The 17,154-nt window shown below is 36.5% G+C and overlaps 1 protein-coding gene across 8 annotated transcripts in view; it reads right to left on the bottom strand.

Moving 5' to 3' along the window:
• Positions 1-17,154, bottom strand: part of ppfibp1b (PPFIA binding protein 1b) — a 34,583-nt gene that overhangs the window by 1,528 nt on the left and 15,901 nt on the right. For 2 of the 8 annotated variants that reach the window (XM_065278846.2, XM_065278849.2), the window contains 16 exons: positions 13,661-13,778; positions 13,318-13,362; positions 12,621-12,682; positions 12,454-12,538; positions 11,023-11,288; positions 9,386-9,477; positions 8,662-8,733; positions 8,088-8,148; positions 6,762-6,794; positions 6,011-6,182; positions 3,773-3,914; positions 2,435-2,566; positions 1,987-2,137; positions 1,642-1,753; positions 439-527; positions 3-125 (listed from right to left, as the gene is read on the bottom strand). In XM_065278846.2, coding sequence (XP_065134918.2) covers positions 3-125; positions 439-527; positions 1,642-1,753; positions 1,987-2,137; positions 2,435-2,566; positions 3,773-3,914; positions 6,011-6,182; positions 6,762-6,794; positions 8,088-8,148; positions 8,662-8,733; positions 9,386-9,477; positions 11,023-11,288; positions 12,454-12,538; positions 12,621-12,682; positions 13,318-13,362; positions 13,661-13,778 — 1,755 coding nt within the window. The remainder of the gene's footprint in view (positions 1-2; positions 126-438; positions 528-1,641; positions 1,754-1,986; positions 2,138-2,434; positions 2,567-3,772; positions 3,915-6,010; positions 6,183-6,761; positions 6,795-8,087; positions 8,149-8,661; positions 8,734-9,385; positions 9,478-11,022; positions 11,289-12,453; positions 12,539-12,620; positions 12,683-13,317; positions 13,363-13,660; positions 13,779-17,154) is intronic. The other 6 variants (XM_065278847.2, XM_065278851.2, XM_065278850.2 and 3 more) reach the window with 5 other exon arrangements.

The following is a 17,154-nucleotide window of genomic DNA, read 5'->3' as shown; positions in this document are numbered from 1 at the left end:
ACCTCATCCGAAGGTCGTCGACGCAGACAATTAGGGTCGTAGTTGTTTAGACGTAGCACCTGGATGGCTCGCTTAATACTGAGGTGATGCAAAACACTGCCTATTTTTAGAGATAACAGGTCGTCCTATTTAATATGGGCAAGAGAGAGAAAATATTAATTCAATTTTTAGTCACAACAGCCAGATATATTTGCTTTATACATCATTTTATTTTTGACCGCTTTTTATTTTGAAATTTAGTGACCAAATTTATTTTCTGGGAAAAATACAATTCAGTATATGTCAGCATCATGTAAGGCATGTAAAATAAACATTTGTTGATTATTATGTTCTTTCTATACACATTATGTCACTTATCCACACAGAAAAAAATCTTCTGTAGTAAACTATGCGTTTTAACCCATTATTGTCACAATGTGCAAAAGGAAAAAAACTTACCACTGTCATATAATGAAGCATTCGTCCATCCACTCGTCCCTCATCAAACTGAGTCTTGTACTGCGGGAGGCCGATATCATCAAGCCACCCTAGATACCAAAAAAAAAGAGGTAATGGTCAGTCCCATAGTACAGTTCAATAAGATAATAATGAAATAATGACACAAGAGGATTCAATTTTATATTAAACCATTTATATTTATGCATTTGGCAGATGCCTTTATCCAAAGTGCCTTACAGTGCATTACAAGGTATACATTTTTCTACCAGCATGTGTTTCCCCTGGGTTCAAACCACTGATCTATATAAATGACTGGATTGCGTATAGAACGCTTGACGTAACTGCGTGACGTGAAGCCAGCGCAGAGTTCGAGCCGCCATCTTGGTATACCCAACAGGCAGAGAGCGTCATTGACTTCCATTCAAAATCATGATCAAAATTTACCCCCTTTACAGCGTATCAGTTACACAAGGTTAATTTTTAGGATATGTGTACGTTAATTATTTGTTAATTCTGGTGTTATTTGCAATGTTTATGTTTTAATCAGGCAGGATAATGGATTTATAAAAAACCGTTAAGGTGAGTGTGTCTGTTGCATTTGTTAATGACACGGGTATAAATAAAGTTTTTTTGACATTCAGCTACACTGTGACGGTCAGCGTTATTTCTCTAAATAAGTTTAGGTAACTTGTAAGTTTAGATAACATAATTACAAAACTAGCAAATTATTGCATGCACATACGGTACAAAGCATGATTATTTATTTAGATTTCAGAATGAGCACGTTTATTGTCATTAATACTAAATATGCTGCAGTCTGTCTGCTGATCTGATACTGTAATAAAGATGAATGTATAATAACTGATTAAAACGCAAAATGTACAACTTTCAGTAAATAACTATTTACATGCTTTGGACGTTTGTGTTGTAATAATGTACAGGGTAACTTCACATATGAAAACGAAGACGAGTAAAGTGATGTTTTATCATTAAAATCTGATAACGTCCATTGATTTAATAGAACGTTTGGGTATACCAACATGGCGGCGCGGTGGCTTCACAAGTGTGACGTCATGCCCAATCCAGTCATTTATATAGATCAGTGGTTCAAACTCATGACCTTTTGCGCATGAGCACACCACAGTCAACATCCAGCCAAATACACTCCACCACTGCATGCCAATAAATATCCATTGTGCTTACTTGTCACCCAGTGGTAGTCAAGTTTGCCTTTATTGTCATCCTCCTCTGAGCCCAGAGCCTGCAGCGCTAGCTGGAGTTTCTTTCTGTGAAGAGGGTGTTTGATCCCCAGCTCCTAAATACAGACGACAGATCACAGTCCTTAATAGCTCTAATACAAATAAAATGTACTAATGTTAAGGTAATACTAAAATAGAAATTTGAATCAATTTGAAAAAGCTATAAGGATTTAGCATCTTAATCCGTATGAAGGATGAGTCCGCTTGAAAGCTTACCACACTGCCAAACATTTCAGTGTACAGGCTTCATACAATGAGACCATCATGTGATGAAGTAATAAAAACTCACTTTTTCAAGATCCTGCTGGGAAGCCTGTAAGAGCGTCTGACCGGAAGAGATCCACTGCTTGGACATACCGACATACAACCCCAAGCCCTGTTCCTGCATCCACTCACAAACCTGCTCCCGAGACCAGCGTGCAAATGGAGCATCCAGCTCGCTGGAAAACAAACAGATATCAAAAATTGAAAGTTCAACTCTTTAAAAATCCTAAACCGTTTATATATCCTTTTGGAATAAGTCTATATTACAGAGCGTTATTGTTAAATAATTTTTTATCAAGAGAATTTGTGATGTGCATTGCGCATTGTACATACAGTATATCCACTGTATCAACAACAATACAAGCTGGGCACATGCTGGCCTGTCACCAGGGTTTGTTTACCAACAGCAGCCACTCCCATTTCAAGAAAAGCCTCTGGCAAGAGCTTCATTTCCATGTCTCTGTGTTACTGACCTGTTAGTGTTCTGCAAGTCACGTGACCAACCGAGCCTGGGCCCAGCTGTGGCTCTGACTCCACCCCGTTTAAACTCGTTTTCTGATAGGTTATCATCCAGGTTGAATGTGGTTGACTGACTTCTTTTAAGCCTTTAAAAATACAACGGAAAATGATTAGGCCAACTGAAGTGACTTAAATAAGCTGATTGTTTTGTTGCCAAAATGTGACCAAGTCTGTGAAAACTAAAGTAATTTTTTAAGATTATAATGATACAAATTTTAAGCTGTCTGGTCGGATTTCAAGAGAAATGAGAATGGTTTTTCACTACATGTAAATAGAAGTAAGAAAAGTAACCTGCAATTTTATCTTTCAAATAGAGATGGCGATAAAGAGGCAAAAGTTACAGACTGCAGCTATAAATAACATTATAATTATATAAAAGTCACCATGAAACGGAAGGAGCGATTGCCTTATTTTCCATGTGGTGACGTATATCCGAGTGCAACCGGCTTCTGAAAGGGAATAAGGCAGGGCTAGATTTGAATTTGTCCATCGAGATCTGATTAGATCATTTAAAGTTTGGTCGTGTTGCTAATTGCTAATCACAGCGATCTTCTCCCGGATCCGGCCGTACACCTTCAAATTAATTAACTCTGGCATTTTAATTTTGGTCTTGTTTTAAAGAAGACATTTTAACTTTTTTTAACAGAAGTGTCTGGAGATGAAAATATTATTTTCTTTATAGCAGTTTACACTTATTTGTAATAAATAAAAAATGCAATATAGTATTATTTTTACATACAATTATCAAAAAACTGAGGTTTGTGTTGGTTTGCTGTGAGGTTTGCTGCATACTCTTGTCACAAATGAATAAATTACAGTTACTGCATTATTATTACTGCTAAAAGGTTTCGAAATATGAAAACTACATTCTTAGACCTTTCCAACAATATATAGTTTGTCGTGATAGATGAACATTTACATGAAAAATATTGAAGTAAACTTAGGTGTCCTGCTCACGGGACAGTGCCAGTTAACGGGTTAAAAACACAATGAAGCTCCAAATAAATAATAAAAAAAAAAAAACCCACAATATTCCAAAACAAATTACAGTTTTTCATTTTATTTTCATGGCGACTTTAAAACATATGCCACTTTTCCACATTCAGTTTTTTAATAATAAACACTGATTTTAAAGTATACATCAAAAGTAATTTTTGCTACATATTAAATTAAAAAAAGTAACGTTATTATTTTACTTCAATTAAATTAAATATACAGTGTGAAGTCACTCAATCTATGAAAGTATAAATCTAATGAAATACAAAACGTGTTCAGAAAAGCTTTCTACTCACTTTCCAAAGAGCGCTTTGATTCCTTTTGACTTTTTCTTTCCCTCAGAGTTAATGGTAAGTGTGTGTGTGCTGTCACTGTCAGCTGACCTCTGCGGCATGCCTGCCAGATCCAAATGATCTGTGCCGTCTCGCTCAGTCTCAGCTGTTCAAACAAACACATAAAACACAAGAAAAGAAAAAGTCACTTCAGCAAACAGCATCCACCACAGTACCATGCAACCCAAAGACAGCCACCAGGGTTAACCAATTACTAAATAAACTGAGGATGATGGGAAAGAAGCAATGACAGTGATTCAGTTGGAGAGCAGGGGAAGAGCAACAGGAAGTTCAAAGTGACAGCATCTTCCTAAAGCTACTGGATATAGCATCATGGATTCAAATTGCAGATGACTTCTGGTCTGGACTGAAGAACAACTGGATAGAGTTTATTTTAAGAGTGGAACTGGAACAAAGTCACACGCAGACATGCAAGTTTAAACAACATAATACCATAATTTACTGAATTGCATAGTAATCTGAATATGTGTGTCATGCAAAAAGACGAAAATGTTTAAATGGTGCAATAATATGGTCACAATGTGCAAAAAAAGCAATTTTGCGTCTAATAGCCGTCCAAACACAACCCAGACGTCTAGGCTGAAACGAGGCAAAATTTGGGCTGTCAGTGAAAATTTAATAGACGTCTAACCATAGTCAAAAAATAAATGAAAACCAAACACGTTGTAATCAATGTTGACTTTGCTTACATCATGGGATATCATACATCTAGCAAGTCATTTTCCTGTATAGCTCCTTTGGTGGAACATTGCGTTAGTAGCACAAAAGGTAATGGGTTCGAACCCAGGAACTCGCATACTAATGAAAAATGTGTACCTTGTAATGCACTGTAACTCGTTTTGCATAAAAGCATCTGCCAAATGCATAAATAAAGCTTTTGGCAAAAAATGACTAGGGCTGGGCAAAAAAATAAACTTTTTTTTCGGATAATCTTTCTTTTACGTGGTCGATTTAAAATCGATTCGCAAAGGCCTCGAATAAATTTTTTTAATGTATTTATTTCCGCAAACATTGAACGTAAGATTAATGTTAATCTAATTACTAGTCTTCTCCACTAGATGTCACCCTCTTTTTTGCCTTGCCCAATGTTACCAAGGAGCGAGAGGCGAGCCTGTCATTCATTCATTCATTCAGTCTATATTCTAATATAATATATATATATATATATATATATATATATATATATATATATATATATATATATATTACAAAATATACCATACAAACTGTATATTCTATTCCCCCTACCTACTCCATTCCCTAACCCCAACCATTACAGAAAACTTTATTGTAGCTTAGATTTTCAATAAACATCATTCTGTTTGATTTATAAGCTTGTTTCCTCATGGGGACATCAAAATGTCCCCACAAGGTCACAAAAATACTGGTATTCCTATCTTTGTGGGGACAATTGGTCCCCACAACGTGATAATTACCAGGTACACACACACACACACACACACACACACACACACACATACATATATATAAAATATTCTATATAATCTATATTTATTGACTTAAATCGAGAATCGAGTGCAAAAATCGGCACGAAAACCGGATTCGCAAATCGAATCGCGAATCGAATTCGACTAGAAGTAGTTACTCTTAGCCGGACTATACCGGGTACAGAGTTAACCTAGATGGTGAGATGTAGACTATTGCTGTGTGAGAGCAGAATGTTTGAACATTGTATTATTTTATGGAAAGAAATTCAATACACCAAAAATGGCCATTACTGTATTTCATTTTACTGCCTGCCGTGCAGTAGAGAAATGACAACAAACCGACTTTGATTCATGTTCTTTACATTTGGACAATGTTTCTTAACATCTGGGGGAAAATCAGGCTAAATCAAAGAAAAATAAATACATAATAAATCATTAATTTTAATGGAAGCTTGGCGACATCCGGCGACAGTGACCGTTGCCGATCGGATGGGACGTGTCCAGCCGCGAGACAAAGTTACAAGTGATGAGTGACTACGAATGAAAGCGAAGCCTTGGAGTTCAAGTCATCCGTCTCTTGTCAGTTACTGGAGTGGACGTTACTCATTTGTTTATGACAACCAGATTTAGAAACGCCCCCTAACCACCTCATTCAACAAGATGAGCGACACACAGCGAGAAAGTCGCTGCTAGTCTGAATGCAGTTTTAGAAATGTAAGTTAGACAGTCTCACCCAAATTAGGTGCACTAGCAGTCCTCTTTCCTCCTTTGAGCTTAAAGAATCCCCGTCCAAAAGAAGATCTGGCTTTCCTGGTACCAAAGCTATCATCCTCTGCAGCGCGTAAAGAGGTTGGGGATTTGGGTGGTAAAGATGTGATCTTGTTGAACTCATCAAACGTTTTGCTCTGAAAAAAATCAGACCATCCATCTTGTCCACTTTTACGCTAACATTTTATGCATGTAGATAATATAGTACTTTATTATGTACAGTACAGTATTATTATATACAGTAATATATAGTAAATTTACATAAAGTAGTATTCTGTTAATACAACAGGCGAAATCAATATTAAAGGGATAGTTTGCTAAAAAATTAAAATTGTATCATTATTTACTCACTCTCATGTTGATACAAACCTGTATAAATTTCTTTGTTCTGATGAACACGAAGGAAGATATTTTTTAGGAATGTTTGTAACCAAACCATTCGTGTGCCCCATTCACTTTTATAGTGAGAAAAAAAATGATACTATGAAAGTGAATGGGGCTTATGAAGTGTTTGGTTAGAAAAATTCAATAAAATACGTTCATGTTAATTAGAACAAAACATTTGTAACAACATGAGAGTGAGTAAATGATTACAGATTTTTTTATTTTTGGGTGAACTATCCCTCTAACACTTAAAAATCTTCTTATTAAGGTGAACTAAGTCTGAATCACCAAGTGATTGTAAGAAGGTGAGACATGAAAATGATCAAAATTACCTCTGCTGATCTCTGATCCTCTGCCGATGCTTTCTAGAATGAAAAAACACCACATACTAAATAATGTTGCATTTTTATTATTAATTCTCCAGTAATATCTCCAGTAATATTTTATATTGTAAAGCTGTGCAGAACTAAAAATATGCACTGTAATGTTTATTATAGAAAGGATGCCTTCATTTCTATGACTTTTCAGCTTTTAACTCTTTCCCCCCATTGACAAGTTAACTCATCAATTAAGCGAAAACGCTTCCCTGCCAATGACAAGTATTTCCGGCTTTCGGTAATACCTCAATTATCCACCATGTGCAATTTATAAAATCCGGAAGTATCGCCCTAGGGCAAACAGCATTATGTCCGTGTAAGTTTTGAGATGCTCTGCATCTGATCTCTAAAAGCACTTCACAAAAATTGAATTATCTCAGCTTTTTGGTCAAATTTTGGTGTTTTTGAAGAAACCTACCCATATTTGAGAAAAAAGAGAATTTTTTTGTTTGAAAGCAGAGGGTCTGTTCTTTCATTTAATATATTGAATGTTTATATATTTTAAGAAATATTTTTGGAAGGCATTAAACTTTTGTGAAAATCATGAAAAAAGCTCCGCTGGCAACTTTCCAGAATATTTCCAGGTTTTCATGACTGTAGAAACCCTGGACTTAATAATTTAACATCACATTAATGCTTTTTTACACAACAACGATGAAGTTTTTGTTTTGTTTTTGAAAAATTTCACGTACACAACAACCCTGTCAAAAGATTTACAGCGATCTGCGAAAACTACTAAAAACTGCTGTATTACGTGTGCCAGGCCAGTAGATGGCAATGTTACAAGAAACAATGCACACCTGTCCACACACACATTCTTCTAAAGAGCGATAATCATAAACGGTGTGTCCGAATCCGCCTACCTTCAATACTATATGTTAGGCGAAAAACAGTAGGCGAGGGGAGTAGTATGTCCGAATTCATAGTATTTGAAAAACAGTAGGCAAAAGTACCCGGATGACATACTGATCCTGATCCTTACTTACCGAAAGAAAAATCTAATTCAGTACCTACGGTTACAGTACAAGATTTCGGATGCAGCATACCTATAGACTGAATTAACACATGTGCATGAAGTTACCGTTGTCACAGATTCACATTTTAATAGTTTACACCGAGACAGCAAGGCGTCTTTTTAAAAACCTGCACTCTGAAACCCTATAAAACTTTAAAAAGTTTGTGCTTTAAAGACCTCAAAACGTTGTTTAAACAAACCATTAATACTCAAAAAAATTCCTGGTTTTTGATTAAAACAATTTTGTAAACATCACCTAAATTTACCTTTTCACTGGTCTTTCCATCCAGATTGCCCAAACTCTCCGACTTTGTGGCTTCTGAAGTTCTAAGACATGAGACCACAAGTTACCATCAATGCATGAAAACATCCATATGTGACTTCTACATTACATCACTATTAAAGGGATAGTTTACCTTAAAATGACAATTCTGTCATCATTTACTCACCCTCATGATGTGACTAACCTTTATAAATTACTTTCTGATGAATAAAAAGAAAGATATTTTGAGAAATGTTTGTAACTGATCAGAATCCCCATTGACATCTATAGTAGGATAAAAGAATACTGTAGAAGTCAATGGGGTTTCTGATACGCTTGGTAACAAACATTCCTCAAAATATCTTTCTTTGTATTCATCGGAACATAGAAATTTATAAAGGTTTGTCATAAAATGAGGGCGTGTAAATGCTGACAGAATTTTAATTTTTAAGTAAACAATCCCTTTAAGATGTCAAACACACTTTCATTTACAATGGAGGCATTTCTGATTACCCCAAAAATGGCATTTCAAAAACACGCCATTTTTGTCCCGTGTGCCACCAGACACACATACTCACTCGGGACTCTCATGTAACGGGGTCTCCTGTGATTGAATAGGCTCCTGACTAGGCTCTAGGCTCCCCTCATCACTACAAAGGACAAACACACAAGCATTGGGATGCAGAGGTGGTGGCAAAGCATGATGGGAAAGCAGTGGGGTGGGACAGACTGACATGCAATGTTGTAACACAGATAAGGGTGACAAGACTATATGCAGTAGAATGATATCATAAAGAGGGCATAAAAGAAAGAAGAAAGCATAAAGAGGGTGTTTTAGTCATAAATTAGGATATTGAAATGGATGCACTGATAATAAAATATTTGTAAAAATGATGACGGCCACTTGGAAACACATACATCAGACATTGATAAAGAAGAATAGAAGGACTTAGGATGCTTACATAACACATGAAAGGAAAAGGTTTTAGAGGTGGTGACCTAGGGGTGACTAGCTGGAAATTTCTTTAACGTAAGTGTGAGGGTTTTAAATGTAAACGTATTATATCATAGCCCTGGCTTTAAACGCTCCTTCACATTGCTTTATCAAGATGAACTACTGTTGTTGGATTTTGTTGGATCAGTGTGTAAAACCTTTTGGTGGTTTTGGGGCAGTGTGACAATCGTTCAATTTGTGCAAAATATTTCCCAACATAATTTAATTATATCGAAATTTAAAATAACAGCATTTGTTGTATTGAATTTAATGTATGGATGTCTCAGTGATGCTTTGCAATGCTTTACCTTGACGACTGTATGTTTTCCAGGACTAGACCACTGTCTGAAGATGATACAGCGAGTGACGGCACTTGTAGCGTACTGACAAATGTAGTAGCCTACAAAGAAAAAAATATGGTAGTAAACCCATAGCAGTGGTAAAGTAAACCCTTAAACACATTGAAAACCAAGTCAGACAAATTCTTGAAGTGTGAACACACAATAGCTGAGTTTCCATTACAGATTTGCACAAAACATATGCTTTATTATTTAAATGTCAAAAAAAAAAACTTGATGAAATTACGCCATTTCCACTAACCGATGATATGTGATTAAAAAAGTCACGATAAGTCATTCCAAACACCACATTGACTGATTTTGGAAGGTTTACTAATATCACATCCAACACACTAGCCAATTTTTTAACCGAAGGAGACAAAGGAGTGTTATCCAAACATTAATGCCAAAGAAAGGCCCCTTATACTAAGAAGTGGTAACGTATGAGGTGCTTCTGGGCGGTTTTAGTACAAACTGAGTCATCATCGATTATGTCAGTGGTTTTCAAACTGGGGGCCGCGAGATTGTGCCAGGAGGGCCCCAGTTTTATGACATTTTATAAAATACATTCATTTATCATGAATTCTGTTTAATTAAACCTAAAAAAATAATATGCCAACTAACCAAAGGCACTACTGGGTATAATTTAATATGTTTTGTTTAATTAAAATATTATTTTTAGAACTGTTTTTGTCATAAATTTTCTTTCAGGGGGCCAAAGGATTAACTGTACACAAGGGGGGCCACACACTGAAAAAGTTTGGGAACCACTGGATTATGTGACCTACATACATCAGGCTTCCATCGCAGTTTTGAAAAATACAGTTTTTCCGAATTGCACGAAAAACCACCTCATGCGAGCGTAAAATCCTTTTACGATATATGGGAGTTTTTGCAAAACTGACGCGTATCCATTGGCTGTATTGTCAATTCACAATGTAAAGGGTAGTGGAAACACAACTGATTATACAATAAAAACTACTGACTAGGAGTGTAAAATTATTATATTAATTTCTGTTTATTTCATGATATTCAAACTGTTAGTTATTTTGGATACTTATTTATTTTAAATTAAAGGGGACATTTAACAACACTTTTTAAGATGTAAAATAAATCTTTGGTCAAAATATCATATAGATAATTTATAATTCCACTTTGCATTTGTGAGCAAATTGCAAATTTTTGGGTTTGTCCTTTAAAATGCAAATGAGCTGATCTCTACACTAAATGTCAGTGCCGTGGTTGGATAGTGCAGATTAAGGGGCGGTATTATTCCCCTCTGACATCACAAGGGGAGCCAAATTTCAATTACCTATTTTTCCCACATGCTTGCAAAGAATGGTTTACCAGAACTTAGTTACTTGTTTGATATTTATTATATATTTTAGGTTAATAGAAGCACTGGGGAGCCAATAATAGCACTTAAACATGAAAAAAAAATCAGATTTTAATGATACGTCCCCTTTAAGTCAAAGTCCTTTCTTATGCTACCAAGTATTTGCTGTTATTTTGAAGTGTCTGATTTTTAGATGGATATGAAAGAGGTGCTTGGTGTACATCCATCACTTTTGAACAGACATATTTCAGGGCATCATTTTATGACTCACTACGTCTTGGATTGTCTCTGACATCACTGCAGGTTGACAAGCTTTGCGTAGTGCAACACTACTTGGCTGAACCATCAATCCCTCGAGGGGTTCATTATATGAACACTGCAGGTCAGAAAAGAGCCACACCTCGTCCTGTCTCGTCCCAGACACTTCCTCTGAGTAAGTGAGCACAGACTTCTCTGTATCCATGGAAACGGAGAGGGCGGTGGACATAGACAGGGAGCTGTCGCTATTGCTCTCATCACTGTCTCCTTTGACCTTATCTGATGAGAAAGACAAAAGATACAACCATTACCTCAGTCAAAAAATACAACCAGTCACATATCAACAGCACACTGTGTGATTTTACTAACTGGGTGATATTCAGATCAAAATTCATCCCATAAGAGGTAATAAGAACAGCAATATGGGTGGACGAGTGATTTAATTTCCATAAAAGCAATTTTACTAGGCTTTTATTTTACAATTAAAATGGTTTTATTTTTGGGAAACTTAGAATCGTTACATTCTTGAATGGTTTTGTAAGATTCATCTGGGTGATTCTTGCGAAATTAGACTTATGAGGTGTCATAAAACATTTTGATTAAAAAAGTAAATGCAAAGTAAGAGTATCAAAATAAGCAGCATACAGTTATAAACATCTCTTCATGTACTATTTTGCACATGATTTCAAATGACATCATACAAACCAATTTTGGTGTTTTTTCCACATTTAAGGGGAACATTTTCATTACCGCAACGTGTCCATGACGGGATTTGGGTTATTTGACATGGAAATATTTATAATTAAAAAATCTAAAAAATAAAAAGCTTCAGTGCATGTTATACTATAAACATTTACAGTAAAGAAACATGTGGTATTTGGTGATCATTGGTAAATGTAGAGACAATAATAAGGAATATAAATGTGTCCAAGAAAAAATTTCTCATCCTCCGCAACAAATTTCAATCATTGTTTAAGCCCTCAAGAAACTAACATTTAAAAAAAAATCTGTTGTAAGGGACATAATTGACTGACACTCAATATGGCTACCAGGTAAGCAGTTCTTATTTTTCTCTCCAGAAAAAAGTTGAAATTTTGTTTTTCATAGTACCTAGACAACTTTTTAGTTCTCATTACCGAAACATGAGTTTCTAAAAGAATGTATTTAATGTAATATCATGTTGCGGTTATGATAATTTTTTATAATAATAATCTAAAAAAATGTAAATAATTCTATAGGAATTTTTTTTAATCCTCTAAAAATTATGGTTATAGTAAATTCAGACCTTAATCTTGCAAATGTGCAAAAAAAATTGGTCTTAAGGGCTTTTTAAAAATTCTGATATGCTGGACACCTTCTAAATCTGGATTTCGTGAGAATCACCCATTTGTGTTTTATTTGATAAGTATTATGCTTCAAAAACTAAACTTTAAATAATAATCACCTTTTATTCCCTGGGCAGACATCACCATCTCCTGCACCTTCTTGTAACGTAAAAGCGACTGCCGCAGTTCTTCAATCTTGCGATCCTGGCCAAAGCACCGAAAGCCATTAAACATCACATGTAAACATCAGAAGTAACTGGAAAATAAACTTGTGACCTCAAACTACCTTCTCCTCATTTGCCGCCATCAGCGACTCCATCGCTTTCTTCATCCTTTGTACCTCCATATCTGCAAGGCACAGGCTCAGTGAACTATTTTATAAACCCTAAATGGCGAAGTCTTGACATTTACCATTAAAGACACGGCCAAGTGAAATATTACAACAACCTTCTGTAACAAATGAGAGAAATGTACACAATAGAAGTGGGGTAGAGCTTGTTTGGGTTTGAAACATGGGTGTATGCAGGCACAGATAAGAGTGGATGTGAAGCCTGTGAGGTCATGAGGGAATATGGGTAGAAAAATTAGGGGCAATGCACTGATATTCATGATGTGGGGGGAAAGAACTAGCTTTGGGGAACAGGCAAAGAACACAGTCAATAGTGTGGATAAGACATGCCGGTCGACTAACACAATGTGACACTTGTCAGAGCTCAAGCATACTGAAAGGTTGTTTTTTTTAGCACTTGGTACGTGCATTATTCCTTTCCTTATTCTAGACTTAATACTTTGCATTTGGAAATCTATTTATTTCCCTTAAAGAAATTCTGTATGTTGTTTGTGATATACAATAGATAAGCAAGCTTGATGATAAGCACCATGCCCAAACATGCAGGCATATGAAGCAGGACTAACAGGACATAAATAGTACATAGATTATAAAAAGGATGTAAGGGTAGAAGGTAGACGTGAAGTCCCCTTACGTTTCTCTTTGAGCCTCTTTTTAAACGTTTCCTCAGTAGGGAAAACTGTTTAAGACAGAGTAATGATATTCATTGTCTTGTGTTATTAAATGTGTTGGTTTAATAAATCTGTATGCATTAATCAATGCATAGCTAAACAATGACATGCAAAACAAAAACAAAAATTACACAAATCAAACCAAACTAAACCAATTAAGCATACACCTCAGCTTAAAAAAAGTCATCACAGCATCACTAAAGGTCCACCACAATGACAAGACATAACTAGTCCCATGAAGGGCATGCAGGGACAGGCAACACTATGATTAAGTGTGAATAACATGTGTGTGACATCATGACCCACCTCTCTCTGTGCTGTCTAGGCCTGCAGGTGTTGAGGATCTGGACCCCGTCTCATCCTGCAGTCTTCTCAGCTCACCATCTCTGCCATCCAGCTGCCTTCTCAATGTAGCCAGCTCCTCCTATAACACCACAATTCACACATCACAATTTGTTTTCATATATACATCATTTACAACCAAACTCCACGTTGTTGAACACCACATCATATCACGCCATGCAAAAAATCTAAACAATAGCCACCTTTAACAACACATTACTGAGGTGTTTCCAAGTCCTGCTAGGGTGGGAAAAGTGTCAGAAAAAAAAAAAACGCAGTCATGCCAACCTCACACAGAGTTTCTGATGTGTGTAGCTTAGCAGTACAGTAGGAAGTAGGCACTAGAAATAGCTTATAATATAGCAGTCTGAAATGTATCCGTTCTCAGTTTAAACTAAAGCATACCTGTGGTTAATTAAACATGCACTGGTGGCTCCAAAGTTACTGCTTATAGAAAAAAGGAGATTTAATGAGCAGCTTTAAGATCACGATGAGAACTATGTCTGTTCTTCAAAATGGAGGGCTATAATATTCAGTGGAGCTCTACGTCAAACTGAAGCCTCCATAAAAAAGTTAATTCTACAGTGACAACCAGAGAAATGCAGTAAATGACTCCCTGTGTTGAATTGTGCATGTATGTCTTCAAGTGCTCAGAAATAACCCCAAAAACACATTCAAATTGATTTATTTTATTTTATTACACGGCACTCTAAAATGCTTGATTCTGATTGGCCAGTCATGACATTCCAAGGTATGTTATTCTGGGATAACAACCGCCTGAAACTAATAACACTTGGCAGCAAATCATTTTGTCAGGTAGAGGTTTTTTTTTTTTTACAAAAAATTACATATGAATATGTCTTTTAATAACATAAATGACTAGGGGTGTCACGATTCTCCAAATCCTCGATTCAATTACATTTTCGATTCTAAGGTCACGATTCGATTCGATTCTCGGTTTTTACATATTTTTTGAAAGACAAAAATTATATGCCATTATTTATTATAGTTTCACATTAAAGGAATAGTCTACTCATTTTCAATATTAAACTATGTTATTACCTTAACTAAGAAGAGTTGATACATCCCTCTATCATCTTAGTGCGTGCACGTAAGCGCTGGAGCGTGCTGCGACACTTCAATAGCATTTAGCTTAGCCCCATTCATTCAATGGTACCACTCAGAGATAAAGTTAGAAGTGACCAAACACATCAACGTTTTTACTATTTAAGACGAGTAGTTATACGAGCAAGTTTGGTGGTACAAAATAAAACGTAGCGCTTTTCTAAGCGGATTTAAAAGAGTAACTATATTTTATGGCGTAATAGCACTTTTGGGAGTACTTCGACTCGCCTGAAAAGTCCGCTCCCCTTCTCACTCTCATAATGGGAGAGGGAGGGTGTTACTGCGCCAAGTCGAAGTACTCCCAAAAGTGCTATTACGCCATAAAATATAGTTACTCTTTTAATCCGCTTAGAAAAGCGCTATGTTTTATTTTGTACCACCAAACTTGCTCGTATAACTACTCGTCTTAAATAGGAAAAACGTTGATGTGTTTGGTCACTTCTAACTTTATCTCTGAGTGGTACCATTGAATGAATGGGGCTAAGCTAAATGCTATCGAAGTGTCGCAGCACGCTCCAGCGCTTACGTGCACGCACTAAGATGATAGAGGGATGTATCAACTCTTCTTAGTTAAGGTAATAACATATTTTAATATTGAAAATGAGTAGACTATTCCTTTAACATGCACATTGCACAACTCGCATGGGGGTTTGTGGGCTTTACTTTACGCGAGAGCTTGTATAGAGAGAATTCCTTCTTGCACGCACATGGACTTGATACGTGCTTCTTGGACTCCTAGCATCTGAAATAAATCCAGCGTGTCATAAGCAGCTGCGCTTCTCTTTGTCTCACATGCACGCGCTCTCGCATCTCTCCGCAGTCTAAACATAAACTAAAATAGTAACGTATTTGTTCAGTTTTATGTGTTTCATGTGAGCTGAGGCAAACCATCCCTTTTGTTTAAAATATAACCCGCTGCATCTTGGCGCCTCTCTCACTCTCGCGCACATGCAGAGAGCTGGGCTCTGTCCGAAGTCAGAACACTAGTAAGTAATCCTGTTTATGATATGCATTTCAAGGAGTTGTAGCATTACATCCCCCGTGTTTAAAATATAAATCGCATTCCGCTGGAGCGATGTTTTTAAAGGCACCTCTGAGAGTTTTTTCCTCGCTTGGCAAGCCGACCGGACGTGACATTTTTTAATTCGAAGTTCGAAGTTGTGACTTAATTTCGATCGATTTCAATTTAAAATCGAAATCGTGACACCCTTATAAATGACAGTATATTTACAAATAATTAAACCAAATAAGCAAACGGGTTTAACTCACAGAGGGTATACATTTGTTAAAAATGAGCAAATCAAATAATCAATATTTAAATGTTCCTCACCTTACTTATGAGGTAAATAGTAAGGGTGTCACTATTTCGATTTTAAATCGTAATTGATCTAAATTAAGTCACAACCTCGGACTTAAAAAATGGAATCGTCGATGCTGGAGCTATGTTTATGCTCGACGAGTCCGCACGGCCGCGTGAGGCAAAAATGACGTCAACGCGGAGTGGGCATTTTTTGTAACTTTGCGCGCCGCTCCGCATCCGAAAATGACCGAACTCGAGGCGATTCTGTCCGAGCAGGCAAACCTGTGACGTATCTCTTTGATCAATCCAAGCAAACATTGTATATATTTATTTGACACTCTGGAAGTAAAGTATTGAAACTTTGCAGTTTTAAACACAAATTCTTTTACATGATTCAGAATGTTTGGCTTATATTTGTATTGAATGAACCACTGGACGAGGAATAAAATACAAACCTTAAGATGTCTGTACTGTTTGTTTAGTAAAAACGTTAATGAAATGATAATGTTTAATAAAGACATATATAAAAGATTGTTGTTTTATTCATTTTCTCATATTTATATATCAAACTCTAATGTTAAAAAGCACCAGGGTTGTTCCAGTGGACGACGACTTCTATCCTCTTCTTTGTGTTTGATTTTGACTTTATTGCTTGCGGTTCAAAAAATAGTGCAACAGCGAGCGCATCAACTTTTAACGCCTCGTCCGTTTGTTTGTTGAGACGCACGCGCGATCCGCAGAGGCTTGCGTTGCGGACCAAAGCACGAGCATAAACAAAGCTTGACACTCCCCCATGTCACATCCTGTCGGCTTGCCAAGTGCGAAAAAAAACGTGTTGAGTGCTGAGAGTCAACCTCCTCTAACTTAGCTACCCACAGCCAGTTAAAAGATAGCATGACAGATGCAGGAGACACAACACGAGCTGCTCTTTACATGGGAAACAGCTGAACTCAATCAGAACAGAGCACACAAGCGTGCACAGCAAAGCAGTGTCTGTGACAAGACCGGTCGTTTCTCTGAACTGAGATCTGTT

The sequence above is a fragment of the Paramisgurnus dabryanus genome, chromosome 9 (genome assembly GCF_030506205.2).
Source record: "Paramisgurnus dabryanus chromosome 9, PD_genome_1.1, whole genome shotgun sequence".
Classification (NCBI taxonomy): domain Eukaryota; kingdom Metazoa; phylum Chordata; class Actinopteri; order Cypriniformes; family Cobitidae; genus Paramisgurnus; species Paramisgurnus dabryanus.
This window is presented reverse-complemented; position numbering and strand designations above follow the sequence as displayed.